Here is a 15,087-nt window from a genome sequence, read left to right as displayed (position 1 = left end):
GTTAGATTGTGATTTTTTGCACTGAAAGCCAAACACCGAGAGGTTTGGCATACCTTGAAAAAATGGGGTGTAGCTGTATCTCACGGTGAATCAAAAAAAGGGGGGGAATATAACAATAAAATAATAAAATAAAGTTAACATTCAGAATAGAATAAAAAAAAGTAATATGGAGTTCATGCCCAATTCAATCAGCTTAATCAATGGCTGAATAAAATTATTAAATTTTATTCTAATAATTATTAAAAATCAAACATTACATTTACATATAAATATAAAATATATAAAATTATATAATGTATATTGTATATATAATATTTACATATAAAATATAAAACTTACATTATTAAAAATAAAATAAAAAGATGGGGTGCAGAGTAGGTAAGACCAAGATCCCTTCCTGCATGAAGAGTGTGTGTTCTTGGGGAGCCACGTGCTGAGGCCAGGAAACTGCTTGTTGGGGTGTGTGCAGAAGGGGAAGGGACAGGCTAGAGAGCAGGGGACAGCGTCTTCGATGGGGTGCATGGGCAGGAGGTAGAATTCTTGGGTCCAGCTACTTGTCTCATCTTCCTCCCAGTAGTTTCATGTTGGGGAACTGGGGCGGCAGTGAGGTTTCAGGGTCGGGGAGTTTCCGCCCCTGTCACACCTCTGGGGAAGCACCCCCAAGGGAAACTGAAGATAACAAGCCATCTTAGAGAGTCAGGACACAGGTTCAAATCACTGGAGGGCTGAGTGTGGGGCCCAGGTGCTTGGAATATGCCTGACGTGTTCACAGGTGGAGAGTGATCCCCGCTAACATGTTCCCCGCTCCCCAGCACCGTTGGTGGGAGCCCGGTGAGCCTCCGACACCACATCTCAGGATGTGGCTCTGTCCTTGCCCCCAAACACGGATGGGTGTGGCTCCTCTAAAAAGTTAATAATATGTATGTCTATATTTAACTGCCGGGGTGTTTGAAGTTGGAAAGAAGCCATTATAATGCTTTGCCTTGTCTAAACAGGGAATTTGGGAAGACAGTCTGTGTATGTATATGTTTTGGTTTTTCTTGCTTAGTTTTCTATAATTTACTTACTTTTTTGTCTTAGGGACTCCTAAGTGGACCAGAATCCCTACTGATGATTCATTTTTCTTTTTGGGGGCCACATCTAGCAGTGCTCAGAGCTTACTCCTGGTGGGCTTGGGGGACGTATAGAGTGCTGGGGATCAAACCCAGGGCAGCCACATGCACAGCAGGTTTCCTACCTGCTGGACTATTACAATGGCAGTTCTTACTGAACTGGGCTTGTGGTTGAAGACAAGGGCCCAAGAATGAGATGTCGCTTGGGCCATTTGGGACCAGGGATACCCAGGCCACCACACTGGTGCTGGGGGCCTTCAGGGCCGCACTCCGTGACACTGGGGGACCATATGCTACAGGGAATGAACTTGGGTCTGGCACATGCCGGGTATTCACCCGACCATTGTACTGGCTCCCTGGCATGTACTTTTTGTTTGGGGGCTCTCGAGGCAGTGACCAGGGATTACGCCTCGCTCAGGGCTTGGAGGCTGCTCCCGGTGGCGCTTGAACCTGGGGCTCCTACCGCCAAGCTGTCTCCAGCCCTCTGAGCTAGTTTCCCAACATGCAACTTCCTCCTGCCACAGCCCAGCTAACCACTGGTGGCACCTTCTTTCTTCATCTCTTTCCAGTGTTTGGCAGAGCCTGCGCAGGGCATAGGTGAGAGGAAGGCCTGGGAAAAAGAGGAGTCTGTGGAGGCGTGGAAGCCGATTGTGCAGCAGAGTTGAGGAGTCAGGGAGAGGAGTTTGGGGGTTTGGGGCAACCCACTTGGTGTACAAACTGTAGCAGCCATTGTGTTGTAGAATATATAGATGAAAAGGGTCAAGACTAAGAGCTCAGATTTGTCTTTTGCATACTGTCTTTTGTGTGGCTTCTGACTGGGTCACAGAGCTATGACCGTGTTTGCTCGTGATGCCATATAATGCTCCATTCTGCCTCCCACGTTCTTGAGCTCTGTGACTCAGCTGCTTTCCAGGACATCTGAGGCATTTTCATCCTGAGTCCTCTCTAGACCCACAGTCAGATGCCGCATGAAGTCTTTTTATTGTTGCTCCTTTTGGTACGAGACGGTCCTCTCTGGATCCATCAGAGGAGGACCCGCCTCCCGCCAAGCTCCCTGCCCCAGGTCAATCAGTGAAAGCCCCTGTGGAGAGCTGTAGAAAGTGCTTTCTCTTGCCATTGACCAGAGGAAGAGGCGCTGAGTTTAATCCTGTAGGCTAAGAGTGGAATGTTTGGAAAGCCAGGATTAAGATGGATGCCCTGGTGTCCCACTCCATCCAGAGACAGTTGACTGGAGTTTCCACTGCAGTGGAAACTGCTTTTTCCTAGAGATGGCCCAAGAGTGGCCACAGTCCTAAAGCCCTTAGAAATTCTGTCTCAGTGGCTGGACGGGCATCAAAGGAACCAGCTGTCTTCTGGGGAACTAACTTCTACTGACCTGACAAATGTGCACACTCAGCGTGGAGCCTGGGCACCCTTTTCCCGTGCCCGACGCAGAGTTGCTGCATCCTTAGCAGGAATTTGCTTCCTCCTCGCTACCCTCCGTCCTTAACCCAGCGTTGGCTGGAAGACGAAAGTTTCTCCTGTGCCTGAGTTTCTAACTCTTGGCTTGTGCCAGGCTCCTTCCTTTTCCGGAGCTCACACTTGCCTGCTCTGAAGCTGAAGCTGAGCTGAAAACTTAGTCCTGGGCGAAGGAGGGAAAGCACCCAGGGCAAGGGCTGTCTGCAGGGCCTCTGGAGCTGCTGCGCCCTGTGGTTTCTCCCCAGCCTGCCCCCCCCCCCCCACTTCCCCTGCTCTTACTTCCTTGTGTCCTGCCTTTCTACACATCCGTGTCCACTTTGTATTCCTCCATTACCTCTTTTGCTTCTGCTTCTTCTACTTCCTTCCTGGCTGTGTTGCTTTGTCTTTGTTGTTTCCCGGCCTCTTCTATCTGTCTCCCACCCCGTACCCAGCAAGTAACCATCCCCTTGCCCAATTCCTTTCCCACCTCACAGAACCCTCTGGAATCCAGGGGATCCGCTTCTCACTGGCGTTCTTGGGTGGGACACAGTTATATTTTTAGGGCAGCCTTTCAATACTGCAAGGACCTCGGTGGGGTGGGAAAGAACAGACCACTCTGCCATTGGGACCCTTAGAATTAACCTTGTCTCTTGGGAATGCAGCTTCCTGCCAAAGACTTTCTTTGGGGCTGGAAAGCCTAGGACGTGGCATCTCAGTTCTTGTTTGTTGAGCCTGGGAGGCTGGCCCATCGCCAGCATCTCTTTTTGCCTAGTTGGAGATTAAGGATCACGGTGGCTGGTGTGTGAGTCCCATGTGCTGGAGTTCTCAGAACCTTCTGGGACCTTTTCCTACTTCGGCATGTGTTGTGTCTCCTGGTGCAGTGGTTGTTGGAAGGTGTCTGTCAGTGTTGGGGAGGAGATGAGAGCTCCTTCCCTTTGCTTTGACCCTTCAGAGGAAAATTGTGAGGAGCCGGGTGAGGGGCATGGCATGGTTCGAGAACACAGCTTGCTTCTCATCACCAGAGACCCTCTTCTGGGGTCTCCTCAGGGTTGGCGATTTCCTTCAGATCCATCCAACTTCTAGTGACAAGAAATTCCTAAGTAAAAGTGAAGTGGACGGAATCGTGCTGGGCTTGAGAGATGTGGCCCCGTGACAGTCCCAGGAGCTGCTGAGATTTCATTATTTGGTCCCTTCAGGGATCTGGAAAGGCTCCTCTTTATAACCGAATTCCTGGCAGAGTTTCACCCGGGTATTTGAGCCAGAGCGTGCATTCTTTCTGGGTTAGTTTCCCTGTGCATAAAAGTGGGTTATGGCTGATTTTCCAAGGCTTCTGTGAAGAGTAATAATAATGCCTGCATAGTGTTTATGAAGTCCAATATGTGTGCACAGCACTTTGTTCCCACCAGGACCTTCTGGAGTGTCGGGACCATTATTAGCCCTATTTTACGCCTTCAGAAATTGAGGTTTGTGGAACTCATTGTTTGTGGTCATGTAATTGCGAAGTGACCGGGCCTGGAATTGGAGCGCAGAGCTCTGACGCAAAGTCGAGGCTTGCATTCTCTGTGTGTGTAAAATTGCCTAATCCTCTGCCTGGCATATTAAAGAACCTCAGAAAATTAGCCACGTGCTAGTGGATTTTGATGACTGCTCTCTGAATAGCACTGACGGAGGTTTCCAGGGGCTGATTGGTTGGAATACTTGATGCTGGGGATGGAGGCTGAGGAGGGAAGGCGCCGGCCTCTCTCGGCGGGAGGCATGCCAGAGCGAGTTTCCTATGGGTCTGGAGGCAGATGCGCTTGGCCTCCTTCTCACTGACCTCTTCCTCTTGTTCCGTAGGGTGATGTGAGCAGGGCCCAGGAATGCCTTATGTGGACAGGCAGAACCGAATCTGTGGGTTTCTGGACATCGAGGAGAATGAGAACAGTGGCAAATTTCTGCGGAGATACTTTATTCTGGATACCCAGGCCAACTGCCTTCTCTGGTACATGGACAACCCCCAGGTGAGATGCTGCAAGGATGGTCACCGGGCAGCCTGGCATTGCCTGGGGGGAACATACCTGGGATGAACCTCAGGGGCTCCGTCTTGCCTCCGTCTCCTCATCCTGCTGGCCAGTGAGCGAGCACGTGCGCAGGAGCTACCCTCGATCTCTCTCCTGACCTGCGGGCTCTCTCCTTCTTAACTTGAGGAGAAGAGAAAGCCACTCAGTCTCCCCTACCCTGTGGAGCCAGTGTCTTTTCTCTGACACTTACCGAAGTCACCCAGAGGCAGGCCAGGCTGGCTCCCCTCTCGAGGCCTGGCTCGCTGCGACCTCATGGTCACTCCTGCTCTTCCAGTCTGGGCCACTCCCCAGCAGAGAATGTGACCTGCTTCCCTGAGCTGGGCAGATGTGGGCTTGTGGGGCTCCTGCACCAAGGAGTCGGCACCCTAGCTGGAAGGTGACTGCCCCCCGTATTTGGGTCACCTCTGGTCGTGCTCAGGGACCACTCTTGGTTTGTTGCTTGGCAGCTGCTCCCGGCAGTGCTCCTTCCCATGCCAGGGAGGGGACCTGGCTCTCAGGTGTGCAAAGCTCATGCTCCGGCCCTTTGAGCTCGCTCCCTGCCCTGATGGTGATTCTCTTGTTGTTTTTTTGGTTTGGGGTCACACCCAGTTGTTCTCAGGGCTTAATCCTGACTCTGTGCTCAGGTTTGAACTCCTGGTGTGGCTTGGGGAGGCCCCGCATACAGGACGTGGGGGATTTAGCCCAGATCAGCTGTGTGCACGGCAGGCACCCTGAGCAGAGTACCACTTTTCTGGCCCATGCTCGGGACTTTTTAAGGTCGCCTACTTCTAACACTCTTGCTACAAATGAACAAAGCAGATTCTCATAGAATATTTGACTTTGGCAAGAATATTGCCAGATGTAGCATTTTGTCAGGCACAAAGATTTGTGCATTTTTTTAGGTTTTACTGCTATGGCCAGAATTCCTGGAGTCCTTACTGGTCTGGCCAAAAATTGCCACGCCCCTGATTATTTTTTTTCTGGCACTGAGTGCCACTGGCTCTTTTCTTCTTGCCACTGGGAGAGGGTTGGTGGAATAAGGCCCCAGTTGCTGTGGTCCCTGAGAGGCAAACTCACGGTTCTCAGCCTTGCTGGCGCGGAGATGGGTGTAGGCCTGACATCCAGCTCTGGTTCAGAGATGTGGGGAGGGGAAGGCAGAGCAGTGGGGGCTGGATTCCTGCTTTGAGATTTGAAGTTGGATACAAGGTGATCTGAAGCTCTAACTTATCACTGGGGGACTGATCCTCTGGGCACCTTTGTCCTTGCTCCTCTGGGTTTGACAGCTGAGAGCAAGTCCTTGTTGATAGGAAAACAGTTACTCAGGTTCACTCTGCTAATTGCCTTCTCCAGAAAAGACAGCCCTCAATAAATAGAACTATGCCTCACGTTTTCCCTGCATCCCTGCTACTTTATTTTATTTTATCATTATTATTCATTGTATCACTGTTATCCTGTTGTTCATCGATTTGCTAGAGCAGGTGCCAGTAAAGTCTCCATTCGTCCCTGTCATGTGCTAATGTAGCCCGATGCTGTATTGGGGGCGTACTGGGGGCTCTTTCAGGATGAGGACCGTCGTTGTTACTGTTTTTGGCATATTGAGTATGCCACAGGTAGCTTGCCAGGCTCTGCCCTTCAGGCGGGATACTCTTAGTAGCTCTCCGAGGGGGACGGAGGGCTCTTGGGCCTTTACAGGTGTTCCCAGTTTACCGAATGTAAGCTTTTGTTCAACCGGCATGTTGTAACGAAAATTTTATGGAACATTAACATTCCAACTCTAAAGCCAAATAAATTCTAGATGTTTTCAAAAGATAAAACTTTTTTTCTTTTGGGCAACACCCAGTGGTGCTCAGGGATCATTCCTAGTGGGGCTCAGGGGACTCGTGAGGTGCTAGGGATTTGACCCGGGTCAGTTATGTAGAAGGCAAGTGCCCAACCTGCTTTACTTTTTCTCCTTGTGACATACTCAGTGTTTTATTATTATTTATTTATTTATTTATTTGCTTTTTGGGTCACACCCGGCAATGCACAGGGGTTACTCCTGGCTCTGCGTGCAGGAATTACCACTGGCGGTGCTCAGGGGACCATAGGAGATGCTGGGAATCGAACCTGGGTCGGCCGCATGTGAAACAAACGCCCTACCCGCTGTGCTATCGCTCCAGCCCCATTCCTGCTACATTAAAGTACTGAGCGTTAGTAGCAGCCTTACCGTGCTCTGGTTTGGGTTTGGTTAGGGGCCCTGCTGGGTCATCCCCCAGGTGCCCACAGCTGGGTCAGCAGGTGGACCATGAAAGGAGGGAGCACTCGAGGCGCTCCTTGAAGATAAAAGAGGTCGTGGTCAGCTTTTCACCGTCCCCCAGGCTTGGCTTCGGGCATGCTGGTGACTTATGGTTTCTGGACTTGATTCCCTTTTCCTGGCTTCCATCCACTTCCCGCCGCTGGACGGTTGCCGTTGCCGGCCTGCTCGGCACCTGGCTTTCTACCCAGCCACGCTCCACACATGTATTTGCATGTCGGGAACCTACCGTGTGCTTGCCAGCTGCCTCCCCTGAGGCTGGACTCTCCTTCACCTGGGCCAAGGCCAAGGCTAACCTGGGCCATTGGACCAGTGTCACCCTCGGAGATCCTTTTCCTTTTCGTTTAGGTTTGGTTTGGGCCAGGGCTTACTCCAGTGCTCAGGAATCATTCCTGGTGGTGCTCAGGGGGCCTTTTGTGGTGCCAGGGTCAAGTGCATGCAGGGCTCGGCCTTCCCATTATACGCTCTCTCCAGCCCCTCTTTTTCCTTTTATACTTTTATTTTTGCAGGGGACATTGTTGTTCTTGAGCTTTATTTTCATGCTGTTTTTAGCAGCTCTCCCCAGAGTCACAAGCTGACAGTCTGACCTAGGCCTGCACCCAGCGGGCGGTCTGTCTGAGATGGCAGCTGAGGCTGGAGGAACTGAGCTTATGTTTGACAGCATTGGGGGCGGTATCTGCTCCCTGGGGAGAGAAGAGGGAGGTTCGGGCACAGACTCCTGGTGCTCCCTCAACAAGACTGGGAAGGGGTGCTGGCCATTCACGGGGGGCTGGGGCAGATGGTTTCACGGCCATGCCTGCGGGTCAGCACTGCTCTCCGACTGCTGAGACAGAGGGGAAGAGGGACCAGCCCCTCTGCCCTAGCTTGGGGGTCACACCCAGCATTCTCAGGGTTCCCCCTGACTCTGCACTTAGGAATTACCCCTGTCGGGCTTGGGGGAGCCATATGGGAGGCTGAGGCTCAAACCAGGGTTGGCTGCATGCAAGGCAAACACCCTCCCTGCTGTACTGTTGTTCCAAGCCCTCTTTTCTCTTTTAAAAGCATCTTTATTCCTTTTAAAAACATCTTTAGCCGCCCCCCACCCCGGATTATCCATTTTTCTTCATCTTCTTCAGTTTCTTTTGCTTTTTGCTTTATTGTTCATTTGTTAAAATTTTTCATTTTGTTTCTTAACTTTTTAAATTTCCCCAGAAGTCGGAGAGAGAGAGTACAGTGGGTAAGAGGTTTGCCTGGTTTGTAGCCGACCTGGGTTAGATCCCTAGTACCACAATATGGCCCCCTGAGCACTTCTAGGAATGATCTCTGAGCACAGAGCCAGGAGTAAGCCCTGAGCACTACCAGGCTTGCCCCCCAGTACAGAAGGAAAAATAGATTTTAAATAACTATTTTGTTGTTATTTTGCATCTTGAATGCTGCCAGTTGTCGGATTTTCCTTATACTGACCTGACTGGACCTGATTGTCTCTTGATTTAGCATCTGTACTCCCTGGATTCTGTTCCTCACCGCCTGGCTGGGATTTTGGGGTCTGCCTCTGCGGTGGGCCTCGCTTCCCAGGCAGCGACTCTTCTGTGCCTCTTACGGGCTGAGCTCTGAGTGTTCAGGCATCTTCTTTCCCTCCTGGATTCTCCATTATTCCCGGAAGTCAAGGTTGCAGCTGGCTTTGGTAGCGCCTAAAAAGGGAAAGTCTTAATGTGGCATGGCAATAATTCAAAACATTTGATTTCTTTAGATGTTGGCACCATTTTCATTGTATTAATGACCACAAAATCATCCTAACCTTGACAATGGATATTTTTGTGAGTTGTAAAATAGAGAGCATTTATTGGATTGTGCCTAGCACTGTTCTAAAGATATAAAAAGCACTGATCAAAAAAAAAAAAAAACCTGAGTTTTCATATCATTTGCACAGCAAATCGGCTGGTAGATATTATTATCTTCATTCTAAGGTGAAGTGGGTGAGGCAGAAAAGAAATATTCCCATGGTGGTTCCATAATAACAAAGTGGGGCCAGCAGGCTTCTGACTGTGGCACATTAGCTTCCCTGCTGTTATTGCTGGTTATGAGAGTAATTTTAATGTTGACTTGGGAAGAGAAGGTCCTATATTCAGGTAATCTCTGAAAAGAAGAGGCTGTAAGACTCTTGGGGCTAGGTGGCTGAGTGTATCTAGTTTAGCACCCTTTTCCTACCATAGTAGTTAATTGTAATGATTATTTATGAGACAAACTGCTTCTTAGCCCAAATACCCGTTTTTCTAAGTTTAAGAACACAGCTCAGGGCCAAACTTATGTGAAAGTTGACCCAGAGTAATTCTTTATGTTCCCAAGCTGCTTTGCATCCAGGAAAAACAGCAGCCTGCATGAGCTCTTCAGAATCTTTTATAAAGTTGTACTTTCTGCAGACATCTGTGTATGCTTTCCTTCTTGGCTCAGACACAGCAAACTTATAGAAAGCGATAACCCCCAGGGATATAATGAATGGCTCCAACAATATAAAATCACAGACTCTTGGCCAGGTTGCCCATCTGAGACGCCGTGTAATTCTTCTCAGTTCAAAAATCCTTCTAGATGGGAGGAAAGGTGGATGGTGCTCCTGGTTTCTCCTTTTAATGCAGAGCTTGTCCAGCTGTTGGTGAGCACAAGAGGAAATGAATGAGTGAGTGAGTGAGTGAACAGGCCCAGTTCGCCAGGTGGGAGCCTGTTAGGAAATATGGAGCCATGGTCCATCATGCCAGGACTGAGGACAAAGCCTCTGTGAGACAAGGAAGGTCAGAGAACCAGGAGCCAGAGGGAGAGCTGGGCGTGACCCCAGGTGCACACTTCGGAATTTGTTTGTTTGTTTGTTTGTTTTTGTTTTTGGGTCATACCTGGAGATGCACAGGGGTTACTCCTGGCTCTGCACGAGGGAATTACTCCTGGCAGTGCTCAGGATACCATATGGGTTGCTGGGAATTGAACCCGGGTCGACCGCATGCAAGGCAAACGCCCTACCCACTGTGTTCTGTTTTTGTGTAGAGAAATGTCACTATCTGTGTGTCTGATTACTAGACATCTTATTTAATGTGGAAAAAAGAAATGAGCAAGATATCTTAGTTACTTTATGGGCATTAGCCTGCATCCATGTCTCTGTAAGCTGCTCGGGAGTTAGTGCCACTACGGCAGGTGGTGGAGGCTGTGTTCAACTGGTACACACAACACCGTGTGTCTCTGGTGCTACGGCACTTTGAGTTATCAGCTCTTTATGGAGCAGTTCAGGCAGTTCACTTCTGTGGGCTGGAGCTGCCATGGAAACAGGGACTTACGTGTGGGGGTGGTGGCCCCGTGTCTTCCTCCCGGTGCTCGCTCCCCCTTGGCTCCTTTCCTCTGCCATGGAGGACACTCAGCCGTGGCGTTTGCTGCCAGCCTCTGCTCACTGCTCTGGGTCCATGTTGTCTTCTGCTTCTGCTGATCTAAATCGCGCCCGCATCATTGCTTGCTGTCAGTTGGCCCCTGGGTTCCTCCCGTCTGTCTGTGCAGGTCTGTGGAGAGAGGGGCAGGCCAATCCTGGGTTTGATATTTCAGTTATCTGCAGCATCAGCTGTTTCTCTTCTCTCATTGGCTGCCCATGCAGGTTTCAAATGACCAACCAGAGCATCTTGATTATTTGCTGCCCACCACCCTCTGCGCCCCCAACACACACACACACACACACACACACACACACACACACACACACACACACACACACACACTCTTTCATCACAACAGTGTTTAGAGTCTGTTTTGATTCTTGCCACTGTTACTATCAACACTACCACCAGCAGGGCGTATTTCCCGAAAGCTGCCTCATACCAACTAGTGTACACAATGCTCTTGCATACATCATTTCCTCAAGATCTCCCAGAAACCCTGGGCCATGGGACTGGTGCCACTCTTGCAGTGGACTGCAAAGTGCAGAAGTGTAGTGACTGTCTGAGGTTGTACCCAGGCCTGCCAGACCTCTCTGTCCTGCCTTCCACATCTTTGCCCACTTTCTTCCTCCAGCTTATGCTTAGTTTGTGCAGGGTCCTCTTGTCCATGTAGAAGGGAAGTTCAAAAAGGTCCTTGCTATCCAGGAAGCTTCAGGTTTAGTTTGGGAGATGAAAATCTAAGCGAAACTGTTGTGTTCAGAACTTCAGACATGAAATTCACCGCCTAGATTTCAGTTTTGGTTGAAGGAGAAGAAGCTGTAGTTGTCTCCTGCGTTTGCTCATTGGGGAAGTAATAAGGCTGGGGTGTGCAGTCTAAATGATAAATTCTCGAGAATGGAAGACAAGAGATCAAGAATCAGATTCTGACTCTTCTACTAGATGCTTTGTAGAAGATACAAAGCATGTTAAGCAAGTTATCTGTCTCTCTGTGTGAGAGGGACTCTAGGCAGTCAGTGTTCAACTTTTTTCTGACTGTGGCCCCCTTCCAACCTTCTTTTGTCATCTGCCTCCCCTTTATTGTCTTGTGCTGTGACTTATTTTATTTTCGTGTGACCCCTTGGAATAACCAGGAGGGGGCACGCAGGGTTAAATGGTCCCCAGATGAGAAACCTTAAACATGACTTTCAGTCCTTACTTTCTTTTTAAAAAATTTTATTATTTAATTATTTATTTATTTTGGATTTGGGGTTCACACCCCAGAAGTGTGCAGGGCTTATTCCTGGCTCTGTACTCACAGATCACTCTTGGCAAGCTCAGGGACCCTATGGGATTCTGGAAATTGACCAGGGTTGGCTATGTACAAGACAAATGCCCTACCTGCTGGACTATATCTCTGGCCCTCAGTCCTAACTTTCCTGGTAGACTTTGAAGAGAAGGAGGACCTAGAGTCCAGCAATATTATTTGATACGTATTTACTAAACCTGCCCTGTGTGTGTGTGTGTGTGTGTGTGTGTGTGTGTGTGTGTGTGTGAGAACAATTTAGATGAGGTTATAGCAGTGAGAAAGACCAGTTCTTTGCCCTCACAGGGTTCCCGCTGAGGTGGGGAAATAGATAATTAAATAAATATGTGATAAAGAGAGCTACAGGGAACTACTTCATTGTGTATGTTGGGGTACTACTGGATCTAGTTTTTGAGAGATGGCGAAGAGTAGAGTGATTGCTATGGCAGGAGGTTAATTTGTGGAGCACTTGGTGGGATTTGAATTTTGGCTGTTCTACACAGCCTGTTGTAAGGAGAGATGAGGGGGAGTAGTCAGAGTTCTGAGTGAGAGAACCAGTGGTCATTTGGGGCAAAAGTGGCAGCAAGGAAAGAGGTGAGCTCATAGGGCTAGAAGGTGGTTGAGGTTGGGCCCCAGAAGATCCTGAGACAGAGATTTGTGTCGTTTCGTGTTAAGATAATGTTCCCCTAAAGACTGTCAAGAATGCTAGGAAGCTGACCAGGGAATGGGTGGAAGTGGGAAGTGATGGGGACGAAGGAAAAATGGTAAAGGGGACCCTGAGTTTTTCCCAGAGAACAAGACTTAGCATGACTCACTTGACGGTCTTGGTTCTGGCGCTGTAGGTGTGGGCACAAGGGCCCTTGGAGACCTGTAGGGCACCTCTTCTGCCGCAGGCGCCGAGGCAGACCCACAGGGGAGGTGGAGACAGTGCTCAGGAGGTACGCCATGGGCGCAGGCGAGGGGTCAGCACCAGATGTAGGTGTGGAACAGCATGGAATGTTCAAACGTAGAACTGGTGTTCTACATAAGGATTCAGGGCTTTTCACATAGGCAGTGATGACCATCAACTTACAGAGGAGAAAAACCAGTAACTAAAAACATAAATGAAAAGTTTCAATAATATTGGTGGGAACTACTGATTGGATGAATGCATGTAAAAATTAATATGCTGATAATATCAAGTGCACAGATAATCCTTTTATAGAAAAGAATATTGGCTGGATTTCTTTTAGAATTATACAATAATATTATGGCACCAGCACTTGTATTTTAATTGGCTACTGGCCCCTATCATGATAGAAGAGATGGAATTACTTAATTAGGCTGCTCTACTTTATTACAGTGACCTGCACAGCAACTATGTTTTAGTTGCACAGCAACCCTTAGTTCCAACCCTCTAATGCCCACTCAGCTAAGAAATTGAAAGCCTAAATTGCCCGGGCCTGGATAAAGGATAAACAGAAACTTGAAACCAGTACTGTGCTAGGTTGTAGCTCTTGTCAGCTGTGCTCAGTAAATGTGTTTTTCTTTCTTTTGACAAAAATTAGCCAGATGATTTTACTTTCCAAGGGCTACAACAGGAATTATGTACAACAGTATCCAAAAGAGATTGTGTTTCTCCTGGTAACTTGAGGGCTCCAGTAAAAGTTCTTTGTGCATTTTGGGCAAACCCAGCAGCGCTTGGCATTGCTCCCAGAGACACTCAGGGGACCGTGAGTACCAGGATTAAACCCGGATCTCCCTTGTGCAAAGGATGAAGTTAGTAACCCTGTGGGCTTTCTCTCTCACCCCTGTGCCTTCAACCAAGACAAAACTAAACAAAAAGCCAAAAGCAAGTTCTTTCCATTGAAAAGAGTATAGAACTTTAGCTCTGTTGACAAAAAAAAAAAAATTGACCATTGGCTATTTTATTTTTAGTAGAAAGAATAAAGCAGAGTGATAGGAAATTTTATTAGTATATAATACATACATGGACAATTGTTTTGTTTTCAAGACTAGGTAAAAATAAGCATTTTTATAAATTTGAATTTCTATATCAGAAAACATAGAGTAAAATTTGGTTCAAATCTGATACTTATCTAAAGAACTTTATTTATAAAATGACCCACCCCAAATTATAGAGCACATGGTTTGCTTGTATGAGGTCCCGAGTTTGAATCTTCTCACACACACACACACACACACACACACACACACACACACACACACACACACACACACACACACACACTAAGTTTGAGTGTGCACATGATAGAAAATTAAAAATACAAAAAGTCTGATAGTAATAGATTTCGTCTGTCACTCCTGTCCCTCAGCCTCAGAATCCCCTAGCCAGAGTCAGGCAGATACTCTTTGCATGTCCAGAGATACTCTTCACATGTACAGGTGTCGTCAGAGCTTTTGTCATAAGATGTTGAGCAATTGTTTGGGCCAAGTGATTTTTATTTTTTTTAATTAATTTATTTAAAAAATTATATTGAATCACTGTGAGATAGTTACAAGCTTTCATGTTTGGGTTACAATCACACAATGATCAAACACCCATCCCTCCACCAGTGCACATTCCCCACCACCAATATCCCTGGTATACCCCCCCTTTCCCTCCCTCCCCCTGCCTCCATGGCAGTTAATATTCCCCATACTCTCTCTCTGCTTTTGGGCATTATGGCTTGCAACACAGACACTGAGAAGTCATCATGTTTGGTCCATTTTCTACTTTTGGCATGCATCTCCCATCCTGAATGACTCCTCCAGCAATCATTTTCTTAGTGATCCCTTCTCTATTCCATCTGCCTTCTCCCCTCTGCTCATGAAGCAGTCTTCCAGCTATGGAACAATCCTCCTGGGCTAAGTTATTTTAGTTAAAAGACTGTAATTTATGTAGTGACTATATATCAAAATACATGATTTTGAGAGTCATGTAGAGCTTCTGGCATGTTTTTGTCTTCATACTTTGTGTTAAGCAGAATTTTGTTTATTTATTAATTGAAACTCTGTGAGAGCAGTTACAAAGTTTTTGGTTTAAGTCTTGGTCATACGATGAAACACCCATCCCTTCACCAGTGCACATTTTCTACCACCAAAAACCCCAGTGTCCCCACCATCCCACACCCTCCCGCTACCTCTGTGGCAGATGATTTCCACATCACTCTCTCTCTACTTTGATTACATTCAATATTTCGACACCAAACCCACCATTATTATTTGGGATTTTACCCCAACACTCAGATCTGCCGAGAAGGCAACATTAGACAGTTTGTTTTCTATTGCTGATTATGAATTGCATATGATGATACACGGCCACTATTGCAACCATGCGATTTTGGAATTCTGAAGTTTTAATAATTAAATCTGGAGGGATTTCTGCCAAAAGCCTCTCTGTTCCGAGCCTTGTTTCTGAGTCTCTGGGATCATGGCCGATAAGCAGCTCAATCAGCAGTCAGAGGGCTCATTCGTGGGTGGCAGCTCGGGGTCTCCTGTACTGGCTGGGGGTGGGGGAAGGGCCGGCTCTGCCCCCATCCCATAAGGCCCCATGTTC

At 47.9% G+C, this 15,087-nt stretch overlaps 1 protein-coding gene across 3 annotated transcripts in view; it reads left to right on the top strand.

Moving 5' to 3' along the window:
• Nucleotides 1–15,087, top strand: part of PLEKHA2 (pleckstrin homology domain containing A2) — a 78,294-nt gene that overhangs the window by 11,599 nt on the left and 51,608 nt on the right. For all 3 annotated transcript variants that reach the window (XM_004606852.2, XM_055130773.1, XM_055130783.1), the window contains one exon: nucleotides 4,386–4,549. In XM_004606852.2, coding sequence (XP_004606909.2) covers nucleotides 4,409–4,549 — 141 coding nt within the window. In that variant the 5' untranslated portion in view covers nucleotides 4,386–4,408. The remainder of the gene's footprint in view (nucleotides 1–4,385; nucleotides 4,550–15,087) is intronic.

Source organism: Sorex araneus, chromosome 1 (genome assembly GCF_027595985.1).
Source record: "Sorex araneus isolate mSorAra2 chromosome 1, mSorAra2.pri, whole genome shotgun sequence".
In the NCBI taxonomy this organism is placed as follows: Eukaryota; Metazoa; Chordata; class Mammalia; order Eulipotyphla; family Soricidae; genus Sorex; species Sorex araneus.
Note: the sequence above shows the minus strand (reverse complement) of the source record. Positions and strands in the feature narration are given on the sequence as shown.